Source organism: Hypomesus transpacificus, chromosome 10 (genome assembly GCF_021917145.1).
Source record: "Hypomesus transpacificus isolate Combined female chromosome 10, fHypTra1, whole genome shotgun sequence".
In the NCBI taxonomy this organism is placed as follows: Eukaryota; Metazoa; Chordata; class Actinopteri; order Osmeriformes; family Osmeridae; genus Hypomesus; species Hypomesus transpacificus.
Window position 1 is genome coordinate 10,322,815 of NC_061069.1, and position 23,874 is coordinate 10,346,688.

Below are 23,874 nucleotides of genomic sequence, written 5' to 3' on the forward strand. Positions count from 1 at the left end.
TTTCACTCTTTCACTCTTTCACTCTTTCACTCTTTCACTCTTTCACTCTCTCTCTCTCTCTCTCTCTCTCTCTCTCTCTCTCTCTCTCTCTCTCTCTCTCTCTCTCTCTTTTTCTCTCACTTTCTTTCTGGCAGTCAAGTTCTCCTTTGTAACAGTATATGTTGAAAGAATTGGTGTTATTCCAGTCATTGCTCCACACTTGCTGCTGGTCAGGCCATCCAAAGGAGGAGGTCACATTGTGATTGGACAGCTAGGGGGGGTGGTGGGTGGGTAAGTGCCGAAACGTGTGATTGGTTAGTCTGTCAGCGCCGAAGAGTGCGATTGGCTGGCACTTGAGTGCTGAGCAGTGTGATTGGGGCCGGGCGAGTGGAGGCGTCTTCCTGGAAGGCGTGGCTGACGTGGTATTGCTGCTTGTGAACAGGCGAGCTACCCGAGGGCTGGGAACGAGCTGACACCCCTCAGGGAGAAACCTACTTCATTGACCACAAAACGCAGCGCACATCCTGGCTCGACCCGCGGGTGGACTCCCGCCTCAGTAAGTACCGGACCTCCGGACTCCCCCGTAAACAACCCCCCCCCCCCCCCCCCACCCCCCCCCCCCAAAAAACAACCAACCCATGTCACCGCCTCCCCCTTCCAACCCCCCCTGATCAATCACTACCCCTGAAACTAATCTAACCACACTGCCTCGACCTCGAGAGAGGAGCTTGGCCCACCCTGATCTGTCGGAGAAGTGGAGGATTGACACACGGCTGTGATGGTCCGACCTGGCTTGCTTCTAAATACTCAAATTGGTGATTTAATTGAACCCCCCCGATTCCGTCTGTAGTCAGTGAAAATGATTCCCTCTTCCACCCCTGAGATTTTTCTGCTTGCTGGCAGTAAACGTGTCATTAACTATCCGCATTGTGCGTGTGTATGTGTGTGTGTGTGTGTGTGTGTCCTCTCTGCTAGTCCAAACAGGGGACCAAAGCTGTCCACAGTGGGACACCTGGGTATGAAAAGACATCTAGTGAGCACTTTCAACTTTTCCCTCTCACCATCTTCAAAGAACACGTACACACACTCACACATACGTGCTCGCGCTCCGGCTAACATATCCACCCAATAACATTGGTGTTCTGCCGGTGTGTGTGTTCAGCAGCTCATGTTTGGAGCAGGAGACTTTAATGCGTTGCAGATTTTTCAAAGACTGGAAGCGGTTCTTGTGTTTTCCACTCCTTCTCCCCCCGCTGACCCTGTTGGACAGCTGATGCTGTTTCTGGGAAGCTCACGGAACAAGAGGGCCATTGTTGGCAAGGCTGTTCATCTCAGTCTTCCTCGCTATCTTCCTTCTCCTCCTCCTCCTCCCCCTTGCTTCGTTGTATCTACACCCTTTTCTTCCTCCTCCATTCTCCTGTTTCATCCTTTAGCATCCCTCCCTTCCCTTCGCTCCCTCTTCCTCACTCGTCTTGACTGCTGTCGTCTTTTTTTTCTTCTTCTTTGCCTTCGCTCGCTCACGCACGCACACACTTTTTCCATCCTTCCGCGCTGCTCTTTTTTTGACCCCGGCATCTCTTGTGTGTTCTTTCCCTGCTCACACGCCATCTCCCTCTCTCTCTCTTTCTCTCTCTCTCTCCCTCTCTTTCTCTCTCTCTCTCTCTCTCCATCTCTCTCTCTCTCTCTTTCCTGGCAGGCAGTCTTGTTGCTCCAGTCTGGGATCATGTGTTTGGCATCATGGCCGTAGCTCTGATAAATTACTGACTGGACAAGCAGAGGTAGAAAGAGGGGAAGATCGAGAGATAGAGGGAGGGGGAGGGATGGATGGAGGGAGAGGTGAGGAGGAAGGAGTGGTGAACATCTGGCCGGCCTGTTGTCTCACTGGCTACAGAGCTCATCTGGAGTCTGTTATAGAACCAGTAGAGGGTGTGTCTAGACGTGTGTGTGTGTGTGTGCTTGTTTCTGTTTACTCTGGTTCTTCAGGTTTAGGTACTACGGTTAACAGTTCATAGCGTGTTGCGACACAGCTAAATGGCTTTAATACGTTTTACAGCTTTGGATAGCTACTGGCTTCCTGTCTGCCTGTTGACCAAATATGGTGACCGTTACAACAAGCAACTTTGGAACCAGAGTGGCTGTGTGTTGAGCTCCTTGGGTTTACGTCACATGGAGTAATGGGATGATTACAGATGGTCGTGGTGCAGAGTTGTGAAGTTTGTTATATAACAATGATAGACTTTTAAGGAAAAGCTTATGGCTGACAGATGTGTTGCGTGACAGCCAGCCCTCCCCTTCGCTCTCCAGCGCACCCCCGCAGGACCGCTGACCTCATCTCTCTGAGACGCTGGGCGCCCGAGGGGTCAGGGGTCAAGGGTCAGGGAGGTGAGCTACGGTGCTGATCCAGGCATCATGTCAGGCTGCAAGCTCCCTCACAGCACTGACTCAGGGGAGAGAGAGAGAGGTGAGGGGGCCGGAGGGGAGGGTGGAGGAGTTGTAGGTTAAGTGGAGAGGGAATAAAATGAGGCAGAGAGAGATCGACGGGGCGTGGATAGTGAGTGGAAAACATCGAGAGAAACAGGAAGAGAGACAGTGAGTAAGACCATGAGAGAGAGAGACTATGAGAGAGAGAGACCATGAGAGAGAGAGACCACGAGAGAGAGAGAGACCATGAGAGAGAGAGACCATGAGAGAGAGAGACCATGAGAGAGAGAGACCAATAGAGAGAGAGAGACCATGAGAGAGAGAGACCATGAGAGAGAGAGAGAGACCATGAGAGAGAGAGAGACCATGAGAGAGGCAGAGAGAGAGAGCAGACAGACTGTGTCTACTGTTAAACCACCAGACTGTCTGTGTTCTATTCCATTGGCCTTCCCAGCTTCACATCTGGCTTTTACAGCAACATTTCTACCATGTCTGATCTGTGGAACACACACACACTCGCAAATAGTACAGGATTTTGACTCTCCTTCTCCAGGTTGGTGCCAAAGCTTGGACTTGTACTGGAAGTCAGAGTTAATGTCCTTGGATGTCTCTCTTCTCCCTCCTCCTTCCTCTCTCTCTCTCGCTCTCTCTCTCTCTCTCTCTCTCTCTCTCTCTCTCTCTCTCTCTCTCTCTCTCTGTTTGTTCCTGAGAGCGGAAGGGGGCACACTGTCTGTTCTGTCCTAAAACAGACTGAACAAATTGTCTCTAACTCTCCCTTATATTCTCTCTCTCTCCATTTCTCTCTGTGTGTCTCTCTCTCTCTCTCTCTCTCCCCCCTCTCTCTCTTTCACTGTTTTTCTGGCTGCTCTGACTAAACTCATCCCAGTGTCAGTCCGCCAGTCTTTGAGTCCTAGCTGTCCTCTGTACTGTTATCTGCCAGATAACTGCTCTGCAAATCATCAACCAGTGCTAGCTATTAGCAACACAATGCCCGACCATCTCGTGGTCCTATAATGATTATTCCATCATGAGTACAATGGTTACTGATCATTAAATGAAGCTTGGCCAGAACATGCTGTTGTCCCATCCTTGGCGTGCAACGACCCTGTCTTCGTTAACAAACTGTTTTCCAGTTGGTGTACACAGTCCACAGGAACGCTGGCTTTGCCAGGTTTGCGTATGTGTGTGTTTAGACAAGTCTCCAGACAGCCCTGTAGGTGATATCGCTGCTGAGGGTTTTGGTTTCAGCAGTGTGTTCCTGTGAGCACGTGGCCTTCAGGGGGTGGAGCCCGAGCCGTGCGTCTGGGTTGGGACCCAGCAGGTCTGGACTGAGGCTGTGCATCCAGACTGTCGAGTCAGGCTCCAGCCTGTTTCTGTTCCACCGGTTCTGGAACTGTGTGTTCCCTCCCTGCTCTGTGTTTACATCTGAGACTGTGTTTATTACAGGCTGGAGACCCAGGCTCTGTGTGGCTGTCAGCCGTGTGTGTGTGTGTGTGTGTGCGTGTGTGTGTGTGTGCGTGTGTGTGTGTGGTCTCTGCTCTTATCACCTATTAATCGGTGTTCATCAGAGGCTTGTGACATCACATAGCTAATGCTAACAAGGCTAACGTCTTTCTCCCCTCCACAGTTATGTCCCAGCATCACCACCAGCAGCATCTCCAGCAGCCCCAGGTCCAGGCCCAGGTCCAGGCCCAGGTCCAGGCCCAGGTCCAGGCCCAGGTCCAGGCCCAAGCCCAAGCCCTGGCCTCGCCTGGCTCTCTGCCCCAGCAGCAGATGAGCTTGTCCAGCCCGCTGAGCGTGAGTGCCCAGCAGCAGCAGCAGCACCAGAAGATGCGCCTGCAGAGGATCCAGATGGAGAGAGAGAGGATCCAGAGGCGTCAGGAGGAACTGATAAGACAGGTGAGGTCACCGGGACACACTCACAGCTCCCTCACACACACACACACACACACACACACACACACACACCAACACACTGACATACACAAACACATCCACAATAACCTCATTGTAGAGTCCTGTAAAGTAAAGTAGCCAGGTATCGTAGGGTCTGTAAATAATGTTTCTTCTCTGATTTGCCTTTTACATGCCCTCTGCTATCCCAGGATACACTACTTTGCGCTGTGATTTACTTGGCCTTTTTTTTCCATTTTGAAGTGTATATTAGTGCCCCCTGGTGGAAACAGTAGGAAATAATACTGTCCAACGCTGGTTTGGACCAGCACCCACAGGAAGAAGAGTGTTTAAAGTGAGACACCCAGACAGGCAGGCAGACAGGCAGACAGGCAGACAGACAGGCAGACAGACAGACAGGCAGGCAGGCAGGCAGGCAGGCAGGCAGGCAGACAGACAGATAAAGAAAGAAAGAAAGGGAGTCAGAGTGTGTGAGAGTGTTAGAGTGTGAGAGAGTGACTGGGCTTGTCTTGGCGGGGTCTGGTTGTACTTCTAAGGACTGGAATCCCCCTAACTCTTAACATGACTCCCAGGGCTTTCACAGTGAAAGGGATCCTCCACTATGTGGTTTGTGTGTATGTGTCTCAGGTGACAGGTGTGTGTGTGTGTGTTAGTGTGTAAAGGCGTCAGGGTAAGGTTACCTGTAAAGCAAAAAAAATGCCTTTTAAGTGATCTCTTGTCCATATGACCTGTCATTCATTCATTCATTCATTCATTTATTCATGGGCACAGGTATAGTAATCTCAAATCTCTCCTCCTCTCTTCTCTTCTCTTCTCCCCTCCTCTCCTCTCCCCTCCTCTCCTCTCCTCTCCTCTCCTCTCCTCTCCTCTCCTCTCCTCTCCTCTCCTCTCCTCTCCTCTCCTCTCCCCTCCCCCTCCCCCCTGTGTACTGTTGCTTCCCTCCAGGAGGTGGCGCTATGTAGACAGCTGCCCATGGACTCAGACAGCATGGCATCATTGCCCACTGCTGGCAACCCAGCCTCCATGAACCAGGGCAACATGAGCCAAGGCAACATGCCCACCAATGGGGCAGACCCCTTCCTCAACAGGTACCTAATGAAGTTTCTGTGGTTCCTATTTCCCTTTTCTCTCTCTCTGTCTCTCTCTGTCTCTCACATGCTATCTCTCTCTCTCTATCTCTCTCTCTGTCTCTCTCTTTCTTTCTCTCTCTCTTTTGGGCTGCCCTTCACTTCAGTGTTTCTAACCTGTGTGTGTGTGTGTGTATCCCCTCCCCAGTGGCCATTTCCAGCACTCTCGGGAGCAGAGCACCGACAGTGGCCTGGGCCTGGGGTGTTACAGCATCCCCACCACCCCCGAAGACTTCCTCAACAACATGGAGGAGATGGACACAGGTAACACACTCACACACACACACACACACACTGCTTCTCACTCTTGTTCTCCTCGTTCACACGATGACAGACGGCCCTACACACTCCAGCACCAGTTACACCCCTCTCCCGTGTCTGTCTGTCTGCCCCCCCCAACCCCCCCCCCCCCCCCCCCCCCCCCCCCCCCCCCCCCCCCCACACCAGGTGACAGCATGGCACAGGTCAGCCTCAACGTGACCCAGCACAGTCGCTTCCCAGACTTCCTGGACTCTCTGCCGGGCACCAATGTTGACCTGGGAACCCTGGATGGGGATCTCATACCCATCCTCAACGACGTGGAGTCTGTCCTCAACAAGAATGAGCCCTTCCTCACCTGGCTGTAGACACACGCGACCCCCCCCCACACACACACACACACACACACACATATACACACAGTCCATTGCGCACACTTTACACTCACGCACTCCCAAACACCCAGCGAGATTAAAGATTCACTCCAGAAATCTAAAGACCCTTAACATTTGTGCTACCTTTGGATTCAAATCAGCATCCCGCTGAGATGCTGTTACTCCGTCTGTATCCGTCATTACTCACACACACACTCACACACACACACACACACACACACACCCGTCAGAGTCCAGAACAAAGAGATGCAGAGTATTAACCAAAGCCTTGAGAGAACAAAACAGCAACACAGCACACAGGAGAGCACATGAGCAAAGAACAAAGTAAGTCTTCACAGAGGTCAAAACTACCTTCCGGCACACACCCTGGTTTGGTATAATCATCGCTGAAATCTGGACAGCATTCCGGTCTCTCTGGGAGTGATGCTTTAAGTGGAACAATTATATCTAGTACCTACCAATGCAAGAATGATCATCCAGTGCAGTCATTGTAGTTTATTTGTTGCTGTGACCATCAATAGAGTGCAGGGAGGGCTTTTTAACCAGTAGGTGGAGCTAGAGCTTCAGTTTCTGATATTGTTACGAAATGGTTCCCGAGGTTTGGAGGTTGGTCCAGGATATAAAATGGACCCCTGTGTTGGTCCCTCACAGTCCGAAATATGACAGGGTGTTAAGAAACAGACTTTAACATCCATCTCTCCGGAGAACCAGGTTCCTGTGTTTGTGGTTCCAGTGCCAAATCCAAATCGTTAACACCAGAACTGTTTTCACAGCAGCCATACCACCTCTGTTCTTCTTTTTAAGGTTATACCAAATAAATGTTTCCTACTGTTCGCTCTATCACTACAGAAAGCTTTAAAATGTTCAAAAAAAATGTTTTATTTTGTTGTCATTTTGATTATTGTACTCCGGCTAACAACAGTGTAGCTATAGAACACTAAAGCTTGTGCCACAGTGATACAGCGATGTGCATACTTAGGATTGTGTTTTATACCAAGTACTTTTTATATACTACAGTATTCTCTTTTTTTTATATACTGTAAAATAGCCTATAGATGGGTTCTGAAAGCATCTGTTGCCATTGTAGGACTTATAATATAGAGTTTGCATTTTTAGTATTTATCAAGAGCTATGATTTTAGAGATTGAGAGATTTTAGTTTTTTTTTTTTATGAAATTGAGATTTCAAAGCATCACAAGTCAGTGAGAAAGAGACATAGACATCTGATCTGTGAGTGTTGGAAGTTACGACACTTTGAGGCTTCTGTGGAAGGAACTTGATAATCCTCGATGAGTAAATTCTGTGCCAGTGTTTATTTACTCTTAAATGCATCCCTCCATCATCCTTTCCTTGAGGTAATCTGGGGTCGACATGCCAGCAGGAGAGCATGTGCTCATTCACATAGATTACACTGAGGCTGTTCTTGTGTGATTGGTCGTTTTTCAAGGATGGTAGATGGGGTGCCTTTTTGAGACGGTTCAAATGGAGGTGTGGTGTCTTGTCCAGATAAGGTGCCTTTGTTTCATAACCCCCAGGGGGGGGGGGGGGGACACAGGGGAACATGCCACACGTGTTCTGCGCTGTCTTGAGTGTAAAGGATTTTCACGGTATTATCAGATGTAATTGTCAGGAGTTTGTCAAGTGATCACGCTCTGATTCTGGCCCCGCCCATACAATGAGGTTGGACAATCTATTATAGTTTTTCTTTGTTTTTTCTACATCTGTTTGTCTCAGTTTTTGTATTGCATGTTGAATGAGCCTATATTCAGACTATAGCCCAGCCATGTACGGCCACTACTTTGTCAGATTACTGTGTAGCACGTTAGGACTGAGACGGCGAGAGTGATGGGTCATTGGGGGGAGAGGAGTAGGCGCTGAATCTTAGAGGGGGAGGGGACTGGGTGGGGGAGAGGGGTCAAAGGGGGGGTTGATGCAGTGATGCACCTAAAGTGGCGATTTTCAGCACAGGCCAACACCGCGCTCATGATGTCCTAACGTCACGATTCAATTGGAGGATGGGAAGGGGAAGGGAGGGGGGAGACAGCTACCAACCTACGCCCGACACTTCCTGTTTAGTGTGGGAAGACTGAGACGAGCTTTGACACGCCCTGCCACACTAATATTCACCTGCCCTCCGGCTTTAGCTGAAGAGTAATGGCTCAAGTGATGGGCCCGTTGGCATTGACAGGGCGTTGAGGATTGGAGGAGATCTTGTTGGGGGGGTGGGGGGGTGGGCATGGTTGGGTGGTGGCGGTGGACCTTACTGTTTAGAGGGCTCAAATTAAAAGTTTACGAAGGCGAACGTTTCTAGCTTGTGATTGACATGTGCGGCTGTAAATGTACCCCCGATGGTAACAAAATAACCAGGGGCGCGGTGACGCCCTGCAGTGTTTTAGGGAGACTGAGGATACTTTACTGTGAGTACCTCAAGCTTGACTAGGAGCATTCTAGAATGCCATGGACAGAACTAAGGTTGTGGCTACCGATATTTTAGCGCTGAGCAGCGCTGAGCAGCGCTGAGCAGCGCAGCAACGTGCCTAGGGCTTAGGGTTTGTGTTGAGGTCAAGGCGGTGTGGTGTTGAGGTTGTGTCGCTGGCGTCGGTTAGCTGGGTCCAGGGGGACGTTTAAGGCTTGCAGAAGAGTGGTGATGTCACACACTAACATACAGCCATACTATCCCCTGGAAAGGCAGTGTGCAGTTCATTTGTTTGGATATGATTATGTAATCTCAGTAAGAAGTCTCTGATAATGGACAATAAAACTGTGTAACATGTTTAAAGATGAAATTAAAAAAAACTTTAATAAATTGGTTTGAGTACCACGGAACCTCTGTCTTGTGTGCTTTTCCCCAAACAAATTAAAAACATATCTTAATTTATCAACCGAGAATACTACCATGTGTTTCGAGACTGGTGTTTCTATAGGAGATGTTTGTTCAATTCATAAAGATAATGTTGTTTGTGCTGTCAGTGAAACTGATGTGTACGCGCGTTATATGGTGCAACAAAACCCCCCATAAACCCAGATCACAGAGGCTCCTTAGTACCAGCCAAGGCCTCCGCTAATATTGACTCTGTGAAGGGGAAGCTGGGCATGTTCCCTTATTACAAGAAACAACCTGGTATAAAGTCATAAAATGTCACATGGGCTAACAGCCTTGTCAAATGAAGCTGGCGCAGATGTATCTGTTGACGTGTGAACACACTTCCCTTCTGAGGGAAGCTCCATGTTTCTGACCTCAGAGAGCCAGTGGAGTCGGAACAGAGATAAGAGATCTCATAAATGGATTTAACTGACGTTTAAACAATTTATTTTGTATATTTGTTTTAATGTATATACAATAATTATAACATTGTTATACTATAAAATGCATTCATTCATAGAAATAGGGATGGAATTACATTCATAGCTTTCATTCGCCGAACAGTAAAAAAAAAAAAAAAAGGAAATATTCAGAATAAATAGTCAAAAAAAAAAGTATCTCTGATAATGGATCTGGAATGTTTACTGCCGTCATAAGCGTTTGCATCAAGCAGGTAGCTGGTAACCCTGGTAACCCTGGTAACCCTGTAGAGTGTCAACTGCCGGATAAGTTCAACAGCTTCGCTCAAAGGTCAAAACGGTGTTTCTCAGGAAGTCTTGAGGTTGTCCTACGATTAATCGCTCTGCAACACAAGAATGAGACGTCGACACGTTTACCAAAAGACCATGACGACAAAGGAGGACCCCCTCAACGGCTGTATTTATCAGTCCGTATGAGATCAGGACATTCTGTTTGATGTTGGCGTGACTGAATCCAACCCCAGGAGAGCCAGGATACAGGGCGATAGAGTATCAGTGTGACTGTCGGGGCTAATTCCTGTCCAGATCACAGAGGTCATGGCTAGATAACATGACCCAGAGGAGCCATTCAGACAAACAGAGAGGCGATCGAGCAAGGTTATGTGGGAGGCAGCCTTGGTCTCTGTCAATAAGCCTGAGTCTGTGCCTCAGATACCACAGTCAGCGTGATACAAATCTACAATCTCAAATCTGGTATCTAAACCCCACGGGCTTCTCTTAAAATGCCTAACTTTTGAGATTATTTTTGACCTCTCGCAGCGTCTATAGTGCAGGGCCCAACCCTGTTCCTGAAGATATACCGTAACCTATCTCTTCGTATCTCTCCAATGAGAATACGTTTCCATTCCTAATCCAGCACGACTGATTCTAATAACTAACTAGGTGACGGGCTGAATCCTGTTCCAACTGGGGTGAGAGTGAAAAACCTACAGGAGGGGTAACTCTTCCAGGGCAGGGGTCAGGCCAGAGAACCTGCTCTAGCATCACTAAGGTTCTCCTCTGGGTTGTGGAAGCCCCACTGCCAGGGTCCTGCCCCTCAGGTTGCCCCTCTTACCCCACAGCAGCCGCAGCAGTCTCCGAAGATGGTGCCGATGAGGCCGTTGATGGCCTGGAAGGCACAGAGCGCCACCTGGACCAGGCCTATGATCAGCAGGATGGCGAAGAGAGTCAGGTGCCACGTCACGATGCCTTCCGGTGCCACACACACATCGTGCATGGTGGAGTTGGATAGGTAGTTACTGGATGTGGGGAGGGGGGGGGGGGGGAAGGGGGTTACAGGTCTAGGTTAGATATATATAGTCATAGAACTGTCCAATTATGGGTTTAAAATGGGTTTGAGATATTATCATACACCTAGCTCATTATAGAGCTCAGTTAGAGATGTAAACGTGAAGGCAGTTTTAAATCTAGCTTGGTGATTCAGACATAAAACTAACCAGTTATATATCTAGGTCAAATGAATAGACATAGAGCTAGCCATTTATAGATCTATTCTCCGGAGAATAAGGGATTGTAGGGACCATGTTTCCATACATTTGTGTACCAGCACTCACCCATTGTCGAAGGGGTAGCCCCATGACAGATTTGTGGGAGATCCATATCCACAAATGGGTCCTCTGTTGATGGCCACGGACGATATGATGAGGGAGTATGCGGCCCCAGCGACTCCCACGGCAGCGAAGATGATGGAGGTGAAGCTCTGAGGGAGGAAAGGTCAAAGGTCAAGGGGGTGTCATGTGATCCGACAACCACCATGTCATCACTGCGGGACACATCCGCAAAGAGATCCGTCCGTTCAGACCTAGTGTGTGCCGTCGTGACGTTTTCCCCCCCACATCCTTTCAATGTTCTGAGTTAGGCCTAGTGCCAAGTAACCATAACTCTTGCAGACAGATCCACACCTTACTAACTGATTATGAAAGTCATTTCTCAGAGGCGTTCCCCAAATCAACCAATCAGGAATGTGTGATGGCTCAGTTGATATCTTCTGCCTACATGCCCCCACCCCCCCCAGTATCGATGAGGTGATAAAGAGGGGTGAAAGTCTGTTCTTTGTTCCTGCGGTCTCCCTGATTAGAATGCCATCTCTGTTTCCCAGTCATGAGAAGTGGCAGTCAGGGAAAATGTTCTGCCTCGGGTCGATTGATATCGAGATATTATGAATATGTGTGGGAGTGTGTGTGTGTGTGTGCGAGTGCTGTGTGTGCGTGCACGTGCAAAACAGGGAGAGAAAAAGAGCGAGAAAGTGAGAGAGGCTCCAGAGTTGGAGACGCTTTCTCCCTCTCCGTCCTCCTTACCGCACATCTCTTCCCACAGCTTTCATTGCCACAGCAACCACAGCAGTCATTGTTCTTGAGCCCGAGGAAGACCAGAGCTGGGAAGATCATCTGATCGAGAGAGAGAGAGACAGAGAGAGACAGAGATACAGACAGAGAGAGGCAGAGAGAGAGAGAGACAGATAGAGAGAGGAATGAAAGAGGAAGTGCAAGGGGGAGAGGGACAAACAGTTAAGATAAGCTCAAACATAGCAATATACAATAAACCACAGAAGGAACCAGATCACACATCCTCATTTATTGAGCACTGTCGAAAAACATTTATAAGACCACACCTGTAAAATGTCTGATTACAAAAAGCCTTATCCGATTGGGGATTCAAACGGGCAACCGTTGCAAACTACTGCCTCAATACGCCTAGTTCAGAATTTCACGAGACCCTCCACGAGGCCCCCGGATGCTCCCAAAGGATCAACGACTCCCACAAAGTTTACCAAAAGCACCCGAAGACTCACCAGCACTCCAGATCCCAGGAGCCCTCCCATGTAAAACACCTCTTCTGTGATGTGGTCGCTGGTGTCAGCCACTTTGCCTCCGGGGAAAAACAGCAGGATGTTGCACAGGACACTCACGATAGCCAGTGGGATCAGGGTGATGCCCAGGCACTTGGCGAAGCCTCCAGTACACATGGTTCTCTCTCTGGCACGCTCACACACACACACGTCGAGAATATATCCGAGATCAAAAGTCCCTCTAAGAGCCTATACACCTGTTTAGCAGCAAGTTGAGCACCTGATTCAATCCCTCAAACTGGAACTGGAAGTTTATATAAGACCCCTCCTGTGATGTCACTGACGCTTGCCTCCCTTTTTTTTTACAGCAGTTTTCCTATGACAACCACCTTCGTCTGACTGGTTAATGTTCTACCAGGGGATTTGCTTGGCGGCCTGGCCTCAGCCGTGGGCTGTCAGGGGTATTGATCGCTCCTGTAGGGCAGGGCTTGGAGCGTCACGCTGCACCTCCAGGTTATCAGTGGAGCCATTCTGTCTTGGGTTAGTCTTTACCTCAAACCGGGGCCTGAGCCTGTCATGTCGGTCTTGTCTTATCCCTGTCTGACACACCTTGATTAAAAAGTCAGACAAACGCAATTGGATTTGTTGACTGTGAGGCATATTTAACTGAGTCACACCAAAGTTACTTAGAGTTTGTCACATGGAGAGTAGTATGCCCATTACTGTCAGTTATATCTACACTGACTTGTCACACAGCTTAGCTTTTGTATTCTGTAATGTAGATTAGAGCAGAGGTGTCAATCACGTCTCTTCACAGGTAGGCCTATATCGTCGTCTGCGGTCACTCATTTCAAATATATAGATTATTAACAATTCAACTCATTTCAATTCAACAATTCGTTTATGGTATATTTGTAGTGCATAAGCAAAGACACCTAGAGATCAATTTCATTAGACACGAGTCCAGTGGCGAAAATCTGTTATCAACTTTGGGGGGGACAATTATGTTACATTTTCTCAAGAGCAATTTCTGAGGGGGACACCAAAATGGTTGCTGTAACACAGCCTACATTGTAATATGTTAAATGTATATTGAGGAACCATAACTAATACTCCTGGATAATTTATAGTTAGTAACTGAAGGGTTGTCTCAACTTGTTCAAATGTAGTTATAAGTAGTGTTTCTAATCAGTCAAGTATGAATGCAGGTGTACAGTATTTACAACCAGCAATACCAAGAAAGGCCAGTATATACTGTACACTGTGAGTGCAGTTTTGTAATCACAATGGGCGTGGTGCAGTCTCCTCTAAAATAAGCTCAATTGAACCATCATTCGGTTCGGAATTGGAATCGAACCGGCAACCTTCTGATTACTAGCCCGACTCCCTAACCGCTCAGCCATCTGACTCTCCGTACCACCACTGAGGTGACGAGACAGTAAGTGCCACTGCTTCCTGCTGGCAAAAAGGTTGACCCCCGGTCCTGCCATGGCTGTGACACTGTCATCTGAAGTCTCTCTCTGGCTCTTTCCCTTTCACCACCCTCACTGACTCACAGTGTCTCCTAGAAAAGACATAAGGTGTTTGCCATCCTCCTAACTACCAGTACCCAATACTACACAATTAATCACAACAACAATACCATTGCCTCAAACTAATCGTGGTTCAGTCACCAGTTAAAGAGTTGGGGTATCCATGGCATTGTCCAATTATGTCCCTATTTTACAAGTCTAAAGAAGAGAACCCGTCGTGTTGCCAAATAAGAGACTCAACAAACTTACCTGAGACCCCGTCTCTGCCAGTCTGTTCCTGCCTACCTGCAGCTCTATTGTCTGTTTGTCATCTGGTGCCTCCTCTGCCTAATGGCATCATTATGAACCATTGAATTAGCACATTTCACATCATTTTTATGAACATTTTATCAACTAGTCTTTGAGATTAGGCCACTAGGGTTCTTTCTTTGCGTTTTGGTGTCCTGAAATGCTCTGATGTCCGTCTTTATTTTTTCTGCAATTTTTCTACCATGCTGGCTGCACACACAATGTGCAGGTTATTTACAGTAGGAGATGGATGGGCTTCTATCATTTATTACCATTCTTCTAGAATAGGCTTCGATCTACCAGGTAGCTAGACAGTTAGGAAAGGTGAAACGGATTGCATTGACAAGGATTGACAGCTGTATGAGTTCACCCTTTACACAACGCAAACTGCAACCATATTAATATAATTCACGTTTTAGGTATGCACGAGTCTAGTTCGGACGTACAGAAGTCCACTATCTGTAAATCTGTGATCCATTATCTCTGAGACTTTTTTACAATCCACGAATCATCGATCAAAGAATAAAAAGCCTTTAGCGGTTCGTGTTTACAGTTATGATTGAACTGTGCCCTGTGCCTCAACGAAGAAAGATTTTACAATTATTATACAGGACATGTCAACTGATCTTTTATTCAACTCGCGTCGGTCACCTGTTGTTTGTTTGCATGGCTGCGTGGCGTCCAGTCAGCCTTTGGCTTCCAATATCGGACTTGGTGAGTAGCGTATGTGGAGATAATATTTTTGTACGTTATTTTTAATGTTAGTTGGGCATGTGTGAGAGTAAATGCGTGCATGCTATTTGTTCGATAGTAGGAGGGCATTTGTAGTAAAGTAACATTTGTTCATCCACGAGCATAGCAAACAGAGTTTAGCGTGCTTACGACAGTCACACTCTTGGTCTCTGAAAGTATGCTGATATTAAAACACACGTGGTTATGATGACATCATTGATGTCTCCACAGACATCCTGAAGAAAGGCGGGAATGCTGCTGATGCTGCGGTTGCCATGGCAGCCGCGCTCGCCGTTACAGAGCCATGCAGCACTGGGATTGGTGGAGACAGCTTAAGTCTCTTCTATGACGCTAGCACTGGCAACGTGCGCGGCCTCAATGGCAGGTGAGATCTTGAGCCTTAATCGATCAGAAGGCATTGACCAATAGAATTGAACAAAGGCACATTCAGCCTCTCTCTCTCTCTCTCTCTCTCTCTCTCTCTCTCTCTCTCTCTCTCTCTCTCTCTCTCTCTCTCTCTCTCTCTCTCTCTATCTCTCTCTCTGTCCTCCAATATTTCAGTGGCAGGACCCCCAGAGCTCAGACCATTGACTTCCTGGAGGGGCGGGGCTACAGTGTTTCTAACCCGCCCCCTCCCTTCCACGCCCTGAATGTTACTGTGCCTGGGGCAGCTGCTTGCTGGTCTGATATTGTCTCACTGTTCGGCAGTCAGCAGGTACACAGGTCTCTCCCCCTGTCTCTTTCCCTGTCTCTCTCCCTGTCTCTCTCCCTGTCTCTCCCTGTCTCTCTCCCTGTCTCTCTCCCTGTCTCTTCCTGTCTCTCTCCCTGTCTTTCCCCCTGTCTCTCTCCCTGTCTCTCCCTGTCTCTCTCCCTGTCTCTCTCCCTGTCTCTCTCCCTGTCTCTCTCCCTCTCCTCGACGGCCGTGAATCCCCTAATAACTCACATTCTCTGGACGTGTCTTTCAGTATCCGTCCATCAATAAAACAGCTTGTACTCTACCCACTTGTTATTTTATCGCAGGCATTACTGTGGCCATGGTGATAGAGGGGATGTTCCCAAACTAGATCTAAACGCTGTGCTCTTCCTGTTTACAGGCGACACAGCTGATGGATGATGTCCTTCCATCCCTCAGTCACACACACCTGAGGATGTTTATAGACATATTTGTTTGTCTTCGGGCTCCGTGGGCCTGTGTCCAGCTCAGCCTACCTGTTGTGCTGTTGTAATGTGTTGCCGTGGAGTTCAATATTTGCCTTTTAGACTATAGCTCTACACATCTGTTTGCTATTTCCTTTCATGTCCTTGTTTCTGTGTTGTAGCATGTCTGCGTATGTACTATGTGTATACTTTTTTAGTCTGTATGTGTTCATGTACAGTACTGTGTATAAGTCTTGGGCACCCAAGATTTTTTTACACAAATAATGTCTTCTACTGTATTTCTTCAATGAAATGCTACAGCTTTTCTTGAATTACATGTTTCAATGAGGGCGGTGTGTACACGAAGGCAGCTTTTATTATTAATATTTCATTCGTAATTAAGAACAACACAGGAATTGCGCAAAGCAGTTTATAAATTAGTAGGCGACATCTCTGGTGTTTCGTCGGTGAGGAGGCAGATGAGGATACTTATAGTGATGCAGAAAGTTTTGTACCGTACCTATTTGTAGTAAAACACATTAGAATTATAGTAAATCTAAACTTAATGTTGCTACATTTTTTCGTTTTAGTGTATCAGATTTGAATGCAACATTTAATCAAAGAAATATATGTAATGTAACATTTTTATTTGTACAGCAGTATAAAAGTGCAATTTTGCTAAACCTTTTGTTAGATTATTTACTTTATTATTTCTTAAAGCATTTTTCTTTAACTTTATTTTTATTTTTATTGTGCCTAAGACTTTTGCACAGTACTGTATGTTGAGACGTGTAAGACATGTTCCAGCCTGTGTCTTCAGGAGGAAGTTGTGTCGTCATTTCGTCTGCCGTCGCTGAATGTCCCTGTTTGGTGTCAGACAGCACCGCGTGTAAACACCAGTAAACTACCCAGAACACACTGGATAAACAGACCATGAGCCCTCAGACACAACACACACATGTAACACATAACATCTCTGTATACTGGTCAGAAAATATTTCCTGTGTTTTTGTATTCGCCGGTCATGGAATTTCCCACCTGTTCTGCGGATGACGGGGTTAACACATGCATGCTGTGTTTTGTTTTACTTTACGCTTAGGGTTTCCTACAAACTTAACCTTCCTGCAAAGTTGGGACTCTTCTTCTTCCTTTGAGGTAGTGACCATGTGTTTCCACTTCCTGTGGTCAGCTCTCCCTACAGGAAGTGCTGCAGCCCGCCGCTGAGCTGGCCCTGGTGGGGTTCCCCGTCGCCGAGGTAACCGCCTACCACTGGGCCAAGTGGGTGGCTACCATGCGCGCCGCCGGGAGGGAAGTGGGCAGTGACTTCCTCATCAATGGGCAGGCGCCCAATCACGGCCAAGTGTTCCGTAACCCCGCCCTTTCCCGGACCTTCCAGGTAAACAGAGACTCCTGCAGGGTAATCAAGCCTCATCCTGTGCCCCCCCCGCACACACACACACACACACACTCCCTCCCACACTCCCCCACTTCCACCCGACCTTTGACCCCTGGACAGCCTTTACACCAGAGGCCATCTGGCCCTTCAAGACAGCAGGGAGGGGGCAAACCACCGAGCTCCCCGGCGCTGCCTGAGTGGCCCTTGGTCTAGATCGTCTTTGACAGAGGGAGGAACACCCAGAAAGAGATATCTCTGCATGATTCACACAGGCGTGTCCAGGCACATACCTGTCTGTCATGCGTCACAGGCAGGATACTTAGCGCTAGTGTGGACTGTATTGATCTAGGGGCTTTATGACACTGGTGAATGAATCACCACAAGGAGGAGTGGGGGTGGGGGGGGGGGGTCGTTAGGTTGGGGAGACCGCACCATTCAACAACGAGAAAAACGATTTCTGTGTGTGTGGGTGGACGTAGGACAATGCGACCCTCTTGTTGTGCTATGTCATGGGGTTATGCTAACATTCACACCTTGTCTACTCCATTCACGCATGTAGACTGTATGTTCTGTTAGCATGTCCTTCCTGTGTTTGCTGTGTCCTCGCAGGGATAGTTAGTCATTACTACAGCTGCTCTGCTGTTGGGTTTGTTCTGTTAGGTTTCACTGTCTGCCCAGACACTGTGTAGCGTGTGGAGGGTTCACTGTTTACCCTCCCTTAGTTCACGCTGACAGGTCAACTGTTTTCTCCGTGTACATGCACGTTGTGATTCCTTCACGGATGCTTGTGTCCTCTGGGATCTTAATATCCTGTACAGTCCTGTGTGTGTGTCCCAGGCCTTGTGTTGAATCTGAGTCCTTGAGTACCTACTTGTGTGTGTTTACGTACGGTCGTGTGAGGAACAACTTTCCTCAGACCTCCATGGGAATCTGTTCCCCTTGTGTTCTCAGTGTAAAATAATTAGATTTTATTAAAAAAATATTTTCTTCAAAAGGTTTTGAAATGTTGAAAATAAATTATTTTCAAAACTATCTTTGAATGCATCATTGATGAGAACAGTACATTTTTTCAACCTTTTTTATTGAAAAAATTAATTAAAATACTTCCCAAAATTATTTTTCAGGCCTCATGCCCCCAGGGAAACGTTGTGTTCTGAGTGTAAAAGACTGATGTATAGTTGAAACTTGCTATACATAAGGATCATAGTAACATACATCACCAGCATCACTGTATTGCTTTATAAATGGCCAGACTCTAACATACAGGGGGAGGAAGTTGATCTTTAAGACTTTCATCGAACCTGCGTGTGTTGGTTTGCGTACGTGTGTGTGTCTTCAGGACTTTTATTGAACCTGTGTGTGTGTGTATGTCCAGCTGCTAGGCCAGCAGGGTAAAGCAGGCTTCTACAGAGGCAGAGTGGCAGAAGCCATCGCTGACATCATCAGAGAGAACGGGGGTGTGATGACTCCAGAGGACCTGGGCAGCCACAACAGCCAGGAGATCACACCCATCTCCACCGACTACAAGGTACGGCCCCACCCAGGACGGCCCCCATGCAACAAACCCAGCTCACAGTATGTACTGCGGCTGGCCAATAAATAGGCCCTTAGATGCGTGATTAGATGGGTGAATGTGATTTGAATCTGCCAGGGTGTGAGACTGTGGGAGCCACCACCTAATGGGCAGGGCATGGCAGCACTCATTGCCCTAAACATCTTGGAGAACTTCCCTGTTAAAGGTACAGTACGCTCAAAGCACCCTACAACACACCAGGACAGCTACGTTCATATGAACGACAAGATCCACTCACTATGGGAAACTATTTCTTTGATATAAAGTCTCATTTCTGTGTGTGTGTGTGTGTGTGTGTGTGTGTGTGTGTACAGAGTTGGGTCACAACAGTGCCAGCTATCTCCATGTTGTGGCTGAAGCTCTGAAGCTGAGTTTAACAGATACGATGCATTACTGTGGCGACCCAGACCATGTGACTATACCCCTGAAAGGCCTACTGGCCAAAGACTACAGCCATCAGAGGTCCCAGCTTATCAATATGGAGAGGTAGGACTACAAACCCCACAAACCCCACAAACCCCACACAGACAAGTACAGAAGGCCCTACACACACAGAGAGAGAGAAAGGTAGGACCACTTTACAAATACACAGTATGAATTACAGCCATTTCTCATTCCAGTCCAGAAAAATGCCACACTCACATTTGCAAACCTCACCCATCTCTCTCCCGCTCCTTTTTTCTAATCTTTCAATCGTTAATCTTTCCAATCTAATTCCGTCATTTACTGTCTCACCCTCTCAGCCCCCGCGGGCCCCGCCCCTCCCCTGCCTTGTACCACTGTGTACCAGGCGCTTTCTGTCCACTCTGATAACACTGTTTACCTCTGCCCTGCCACGCCTTGTTCTACAGCCCCCACACTCCTATCACCTTCTGACCCACCTGTAATGGACCTCTGTAGGAAACATTCGGAGTGTGTGTGTGTGTGTGTGTGAGTGTGTGTGTTGATGTATGTGTGTGTGTGTGTGTGAGTGTGAGTGTGTGTGTGTGTTGATGTATGTGTGCGCGCCAGAACACATGCCAGTACTGATACTCTTGGTCATTAATGTAGTACTTCAGTCACTCAAAAGATGATCCCTCCTATATGACCTCATTTATTCACAGTCAATTGCTAAATGACTGCTATCTGTAGTAGAGAATGACGTGGGAGATATAATTGCCCTTTCTGACACATGCCACAGATTTCTCAATGGAGCTTGATTCACATTCCATGTGACATGTTTTTTCCACAAAAACCATGGTAGAGAAACCAACCGGAGTAATCCATTCACAGAGATTAAGTCTTATTTTCAACTTGTTTTCTTGGCGGGTTTCAAAACAACGTTTCATACACACACACACCGTCATGTAGCCTCCTAGAATCATTTGACGGGGGATGGAGTTTTGACGGGCTACTGAAGGGTTAAGAGATTAAATTGATGCATTGTTATACATTTAAACATCACTTTCAGGGACCGGGTCATTCCACTGGTGTTAAGAGGTTGTGGGGATCTGACCTCAGATCTGTGTTTGTCTTCAGGGCCCGCGGTGAGGTGGAGCGTGGCGTCCCTACAGGAAGTGACACGGTGTACTTCTGTGTGGTGGATGGTCAGGGCAACGCCTGCTCCCTGGTCAACAGTAACTACATGGGCTTTGGGACGGGCCTGGTCCCTGGGGGATGTGGCTTCTCTCTGCAGGTGGGCCACAGCCTGGTCATACAAACAGAGGACATTAACTAACAGACGGACAGGCTGACAGGAAGACAGACAGACAGACAGGTGGACGGACAGGTGGACGGACAGACAGGCTGACAGGTGGACGGACAGACAGACAGGTGGATGGACAGGTGGACGGACAGGTGGATGGATGGACGAACAGAAAGACAGACAGACAGACGGACAGACAGGTGGACGGACAGACAGACAGGTGGACGGACAGGTGGACGGACAGAAAGACAGACAGACAGGTAGATGGGTGGCCAGTCAGAGAGACAGACATTGCTCACCTACTGTCCAAGAACACACATATAGAATGGTTGTATTAGAACAGTGCTTTCAGTGTTAGTTTTTTGTACTCCGTCAGTGCAGGTATAAAACATATAAGTACAAAACAGATACATTCAGAACCCAAAGTCAGGATCTCAAAAACGGTCGGTCTCATTGTGGTTGTCCTGCTCCCCATCCAACCCGGGTCTCTTTGTGGTTCTGTCAGAACCGCGGCGCCAACTTCTCCCTAGACCGTAACCACGGTAACTGCGTTGGCGGGGGAAAGCGGCCGTACCACACCATAATGGCTGCCATGCTCACTGACCCTGCCTCCGGACGCCTCCTCTGCTCGCTGGGAGTCATGGGGGCCTTCATGCAGCCTCAGGGGCACGTGCAGGTACACACACACACACAGTATGCACACACACACATACAGTATGCACACACAAACATGCAGTATGCACACATATACAACAGGGTTCACACACATGGTCACACATTGAAAATGTGAAGACACACACACTACACACAGACACATATGGTGCACACACACGCGTGCATCGTCATGCTAGGACTGTCCGTCTCCACCCCTGTGTCTCCAGGTGCTGTTGAACATGTGTGAGTTTGGAATGGACCCTCAGCAGGCCCTGGACGCCCCTCGTGTGTTCGTCCAACACGACCCCACAGGTGAGCCTCCCGCCTGCTTCCATGGTACAGCCAGGGGAAGGCAGCTGCTTCCATGGTACAGCCAGGGGAAGGCAGCTGCTTCCATGGTACAGCCAGGGGAAGGCAGCTGCTTCCATGGTACAGCCAGGGGAAGGCAGCTGCTTCCATGGTACAGCCAGGGGAAGGCAGCTGCTTCCATGGTACAGCCAGGGGAAGGCAGCTGCTTCCATGGTACAGCCAGGGGAAGGCAGCTGCTTCTATGGTACAGCCAGGGGAAGGCAGCTGCTTCTATGGTACAGCCAGGGGAAGGCAGCTGCTTCTATGGTACAGCCAGGGGAAGGCAGCTGCTTCTATGGTACAGCCAGGGGAAGGCAGCTGCTTCTATGGTACAGCCCTGCTCACGTGCCAGAGAGCCCTCTGGACTCTGTACTGGTACACTGGTACACTGGTACACCGGTGGACTGACGGACTGGTGGACTAGTGGACTGGTGCAATACTGGTCAACTGTTGGAGCAGGGCCTGGGAGCAGACAGCTGCAGCCTATTCAATCGTGTCTTGATGGTGTGAATATATATTTATTCATGCTATAAAAACACTTGATAAAAAAGCAGGTTGTAATTGACTATTACCTCCCACCAGTTCAAAGTCCTGCTATACAACCCTGCAATTTGTTAGTTATAACGCAACTCTTGCTGTTCAACCAGGATGTCCTCCTTATCGTCTTAGTGTTCCCATAAACATTTGACTGTTCCTCAGTTCCCTCTTGTCCATGTTTGTTTATTTAAAACAATGTTGGTTCAGTCAAACCCATTAACAGTTGTGTTGAGGAAGTTAGTGGGGCTTTTAAACCAGCAAGTGAAAACAGTCCAGTGATAGGAGGATGATTCTGTCTCCTGGACGGTCTTGTTTTCCTCTCTCAGGCCGGCTGTGGAACATCAATCTGGAAGAGGGTGTGGACCAGGGAGTGGCTGAAGACCTAAGAAGGCGGGGCCATGCTGTAAACTGGCCTATCAACGGTCATGAGCGCTCCAAGTTTGGGCGGGGTCAGGTCATCTCGGTTGGAGATTGGTGGAACAAGGCTGTCCATCAGGAGGACCCAGGCATCAGGGTGTTGTGGGCGGGATCTGACGCCAGAGGGGATGGCTGTGCTCAGGGATTCTAGTCCTCTGCTCTCCTCCAGGGGGCGCTGCAGAACTCCATCCTAGTATTTTGCACCTCAAAACCAAAAGAAGTGTTGTTGGTTTGCAAACCCTCCTTGAATTGTGTTAATCCTCATAACTTTGGCCTTTGGACTCTAAAACAGTATGATTACTGTTGAAAACCAAGTTAGATGACTATAGGTTTCATCAACTTATTTGTGTAAATTGAAAGGAACTATTCTACTGTATGAGACAAGTTTCACAGCAAATCGCTTGATTTTTGTATACAAATCGTATTTTGTAGATACAAATAAACTTTTATTCCAATTAGTAGTATACTTGTCTTGGTCCCAGACAGAAGTACTGACATAATGAATCAGTTCTTTGTGTCAGTTGGGCTATTTTAAGAGATTATTTCTGGAGATGCACGGATGTCTGCTGCTACACCCCCAGGGCCCAGAACAACTAGCTGTACTCCATGTCTCTAACTCAGCAGCCCAGGCCCCTAAATAAGTGGCCGCTACAGCCTACAGTGGGAAGACACCATATACAATCACCGTTCATTCACTGTGCACTTATGTGTCTCAGAACACTTTTAATAAAGTGTTATGATGTCTCGCCTCGCCTTGACTGCGTACCCCCGATGCGTCAGGCTCAGCTGAGCGTCCCAGACTATTCTCTGAGAGGAAGTGTGGAACAGGGCCACTTCCTGTCATGAGTCACAGACGTTTTATGAGTACCCACCCCCCTTTCCTCTGTGTTTCCTCTGTGTTTCCTGTTTCAGGCTGAGAGTGGAGGTCAGTTGTGGGTTGGGGGGGGGGGGATTGAGTGACCACCCCACCCTGAGACCCTGGTGCACGATCATGGAAAAACGAGGAACACGGAACTGGATTCCAGACGGAGCTACGTGTCCCAGAACCGGTAGAACAACAGCACCGGCCTGGACCCCACCCCTCCACGTCATCCATCTCTTCCTCCCTCCCCTGCCAGGCATCCTCCCCTGGAGCTAGGCTAGAGGGGGAGGGCTTTGGGTGGGGTGCCACAGGGTTACACACTGGGTACTATATCACTTGAGGAGCACAACAGGAGCAGACACCGCTGGGAGGGGCATAGACGCAGTGTCTTATCTCCAAACTATTTTTAGAAGCATGAAAAAGGCTTGGGGAGTGGAGGAGGAACAAAGTTGACTAACCATAACATCTCACCTGTTATTGACCGAGTTGT

At 48.2% G+C, this 23,874-nt stretch overlaps 3 protein-coding genes across 4 annotated transcripts; 2 read left to right on the forward strand and 1 right to left on the reverse strand.

Moving 5' to 3' along the window:
* The first annotated feature begins 263 nt into the window (after positions 1-263).
* wwtr1 (WW domain containing transcription regulator 1) lies at positions 264-8,920 on the forward strand. 2 transcript variants are annotated; one of them, XM_047027265.1, is made up of 5 exons: positions 264-535; positions 4,028-4,299; positions 5,260-5,402; positions 5,590-5,705; positions 5,889-8,920. In XM_047027265.1, exons 2-5 carry the CDS (start codon positions 4,030-4,032, stop codon positions 6,065-6,067), a joined length of 708 nt encoding a protein of 235 aa, XP_046883221.1. In that variant the 5' UTR covers positions 264-535; positions 4,028-4,029; the 3' UTR covers positions 6,068-8,920. The 2 variants fall into 2 exon arrangements, with proteins under 2 accessions (XP_046883221.1, XP_046883223.1); XM_047027267.1 differs by having other exon boundaries at positions 267-535; positions 5,263-5,402.
* Positions 8,921-9,378: 458 nt separating this feature from the next.
* Positions 9,379-12,517, reverse strand: tm4sf4 (transmembrane 4 L six family member 4). Its single transcript, XM_047027268.1, has 5 exons — positions 12,228-12,517; positions 11,734-11,823; positions 10,990-11,135; positions 10,491-10,674; positions 9,379-9,759 (listed from the first exon to the last, which is right to left on the reverse strand). The coding sequence occupies exons 1-5, from the start codon at positions 12,399-12,401 to the stop codon at positions 9,751-9,753; spliced, it is 603 nt and encodes a 200-aa protein (XP_046883224.1). The 5' UTR covers positions 12,402-12,517; the 3' UTR covers positions 9,379-9,750.
* A 2,043-nt stretch (positions 12,518-14,560) lies between these two features.
* LOC124472746 (glutathione hydrolase-like YwrD proenzyme) lies at positions 14,561-22,983 on the forward strand. The gene is made up of 11 exons (XM_047027754.1): positions 14,561-14,758; positions 15,008-15,161; positions 15,338-15,491; positions 17,103-17,309; positions 18,685-18,837; positions 18,961-19,048; positions 19,197-19,368; positions 20,401-20,557; positions 21,072-21,242; positions 21,448-21,532; positions 22,432-22,983. Exons 1-11 carry the CDS (start codon positions 14,659-14,661, stop codon positions 22,671-22,673), a joined length of 1,683 nt encoding a protein of 560 aa, XP_046883710.1. The 5' UTR covers positions 14,561-14,658; the 3' UTR covers positions 22,674-22,983.
* The last annotated feature ends 891 nt before the right edge of the window (positions 22,984-23,874 follow it).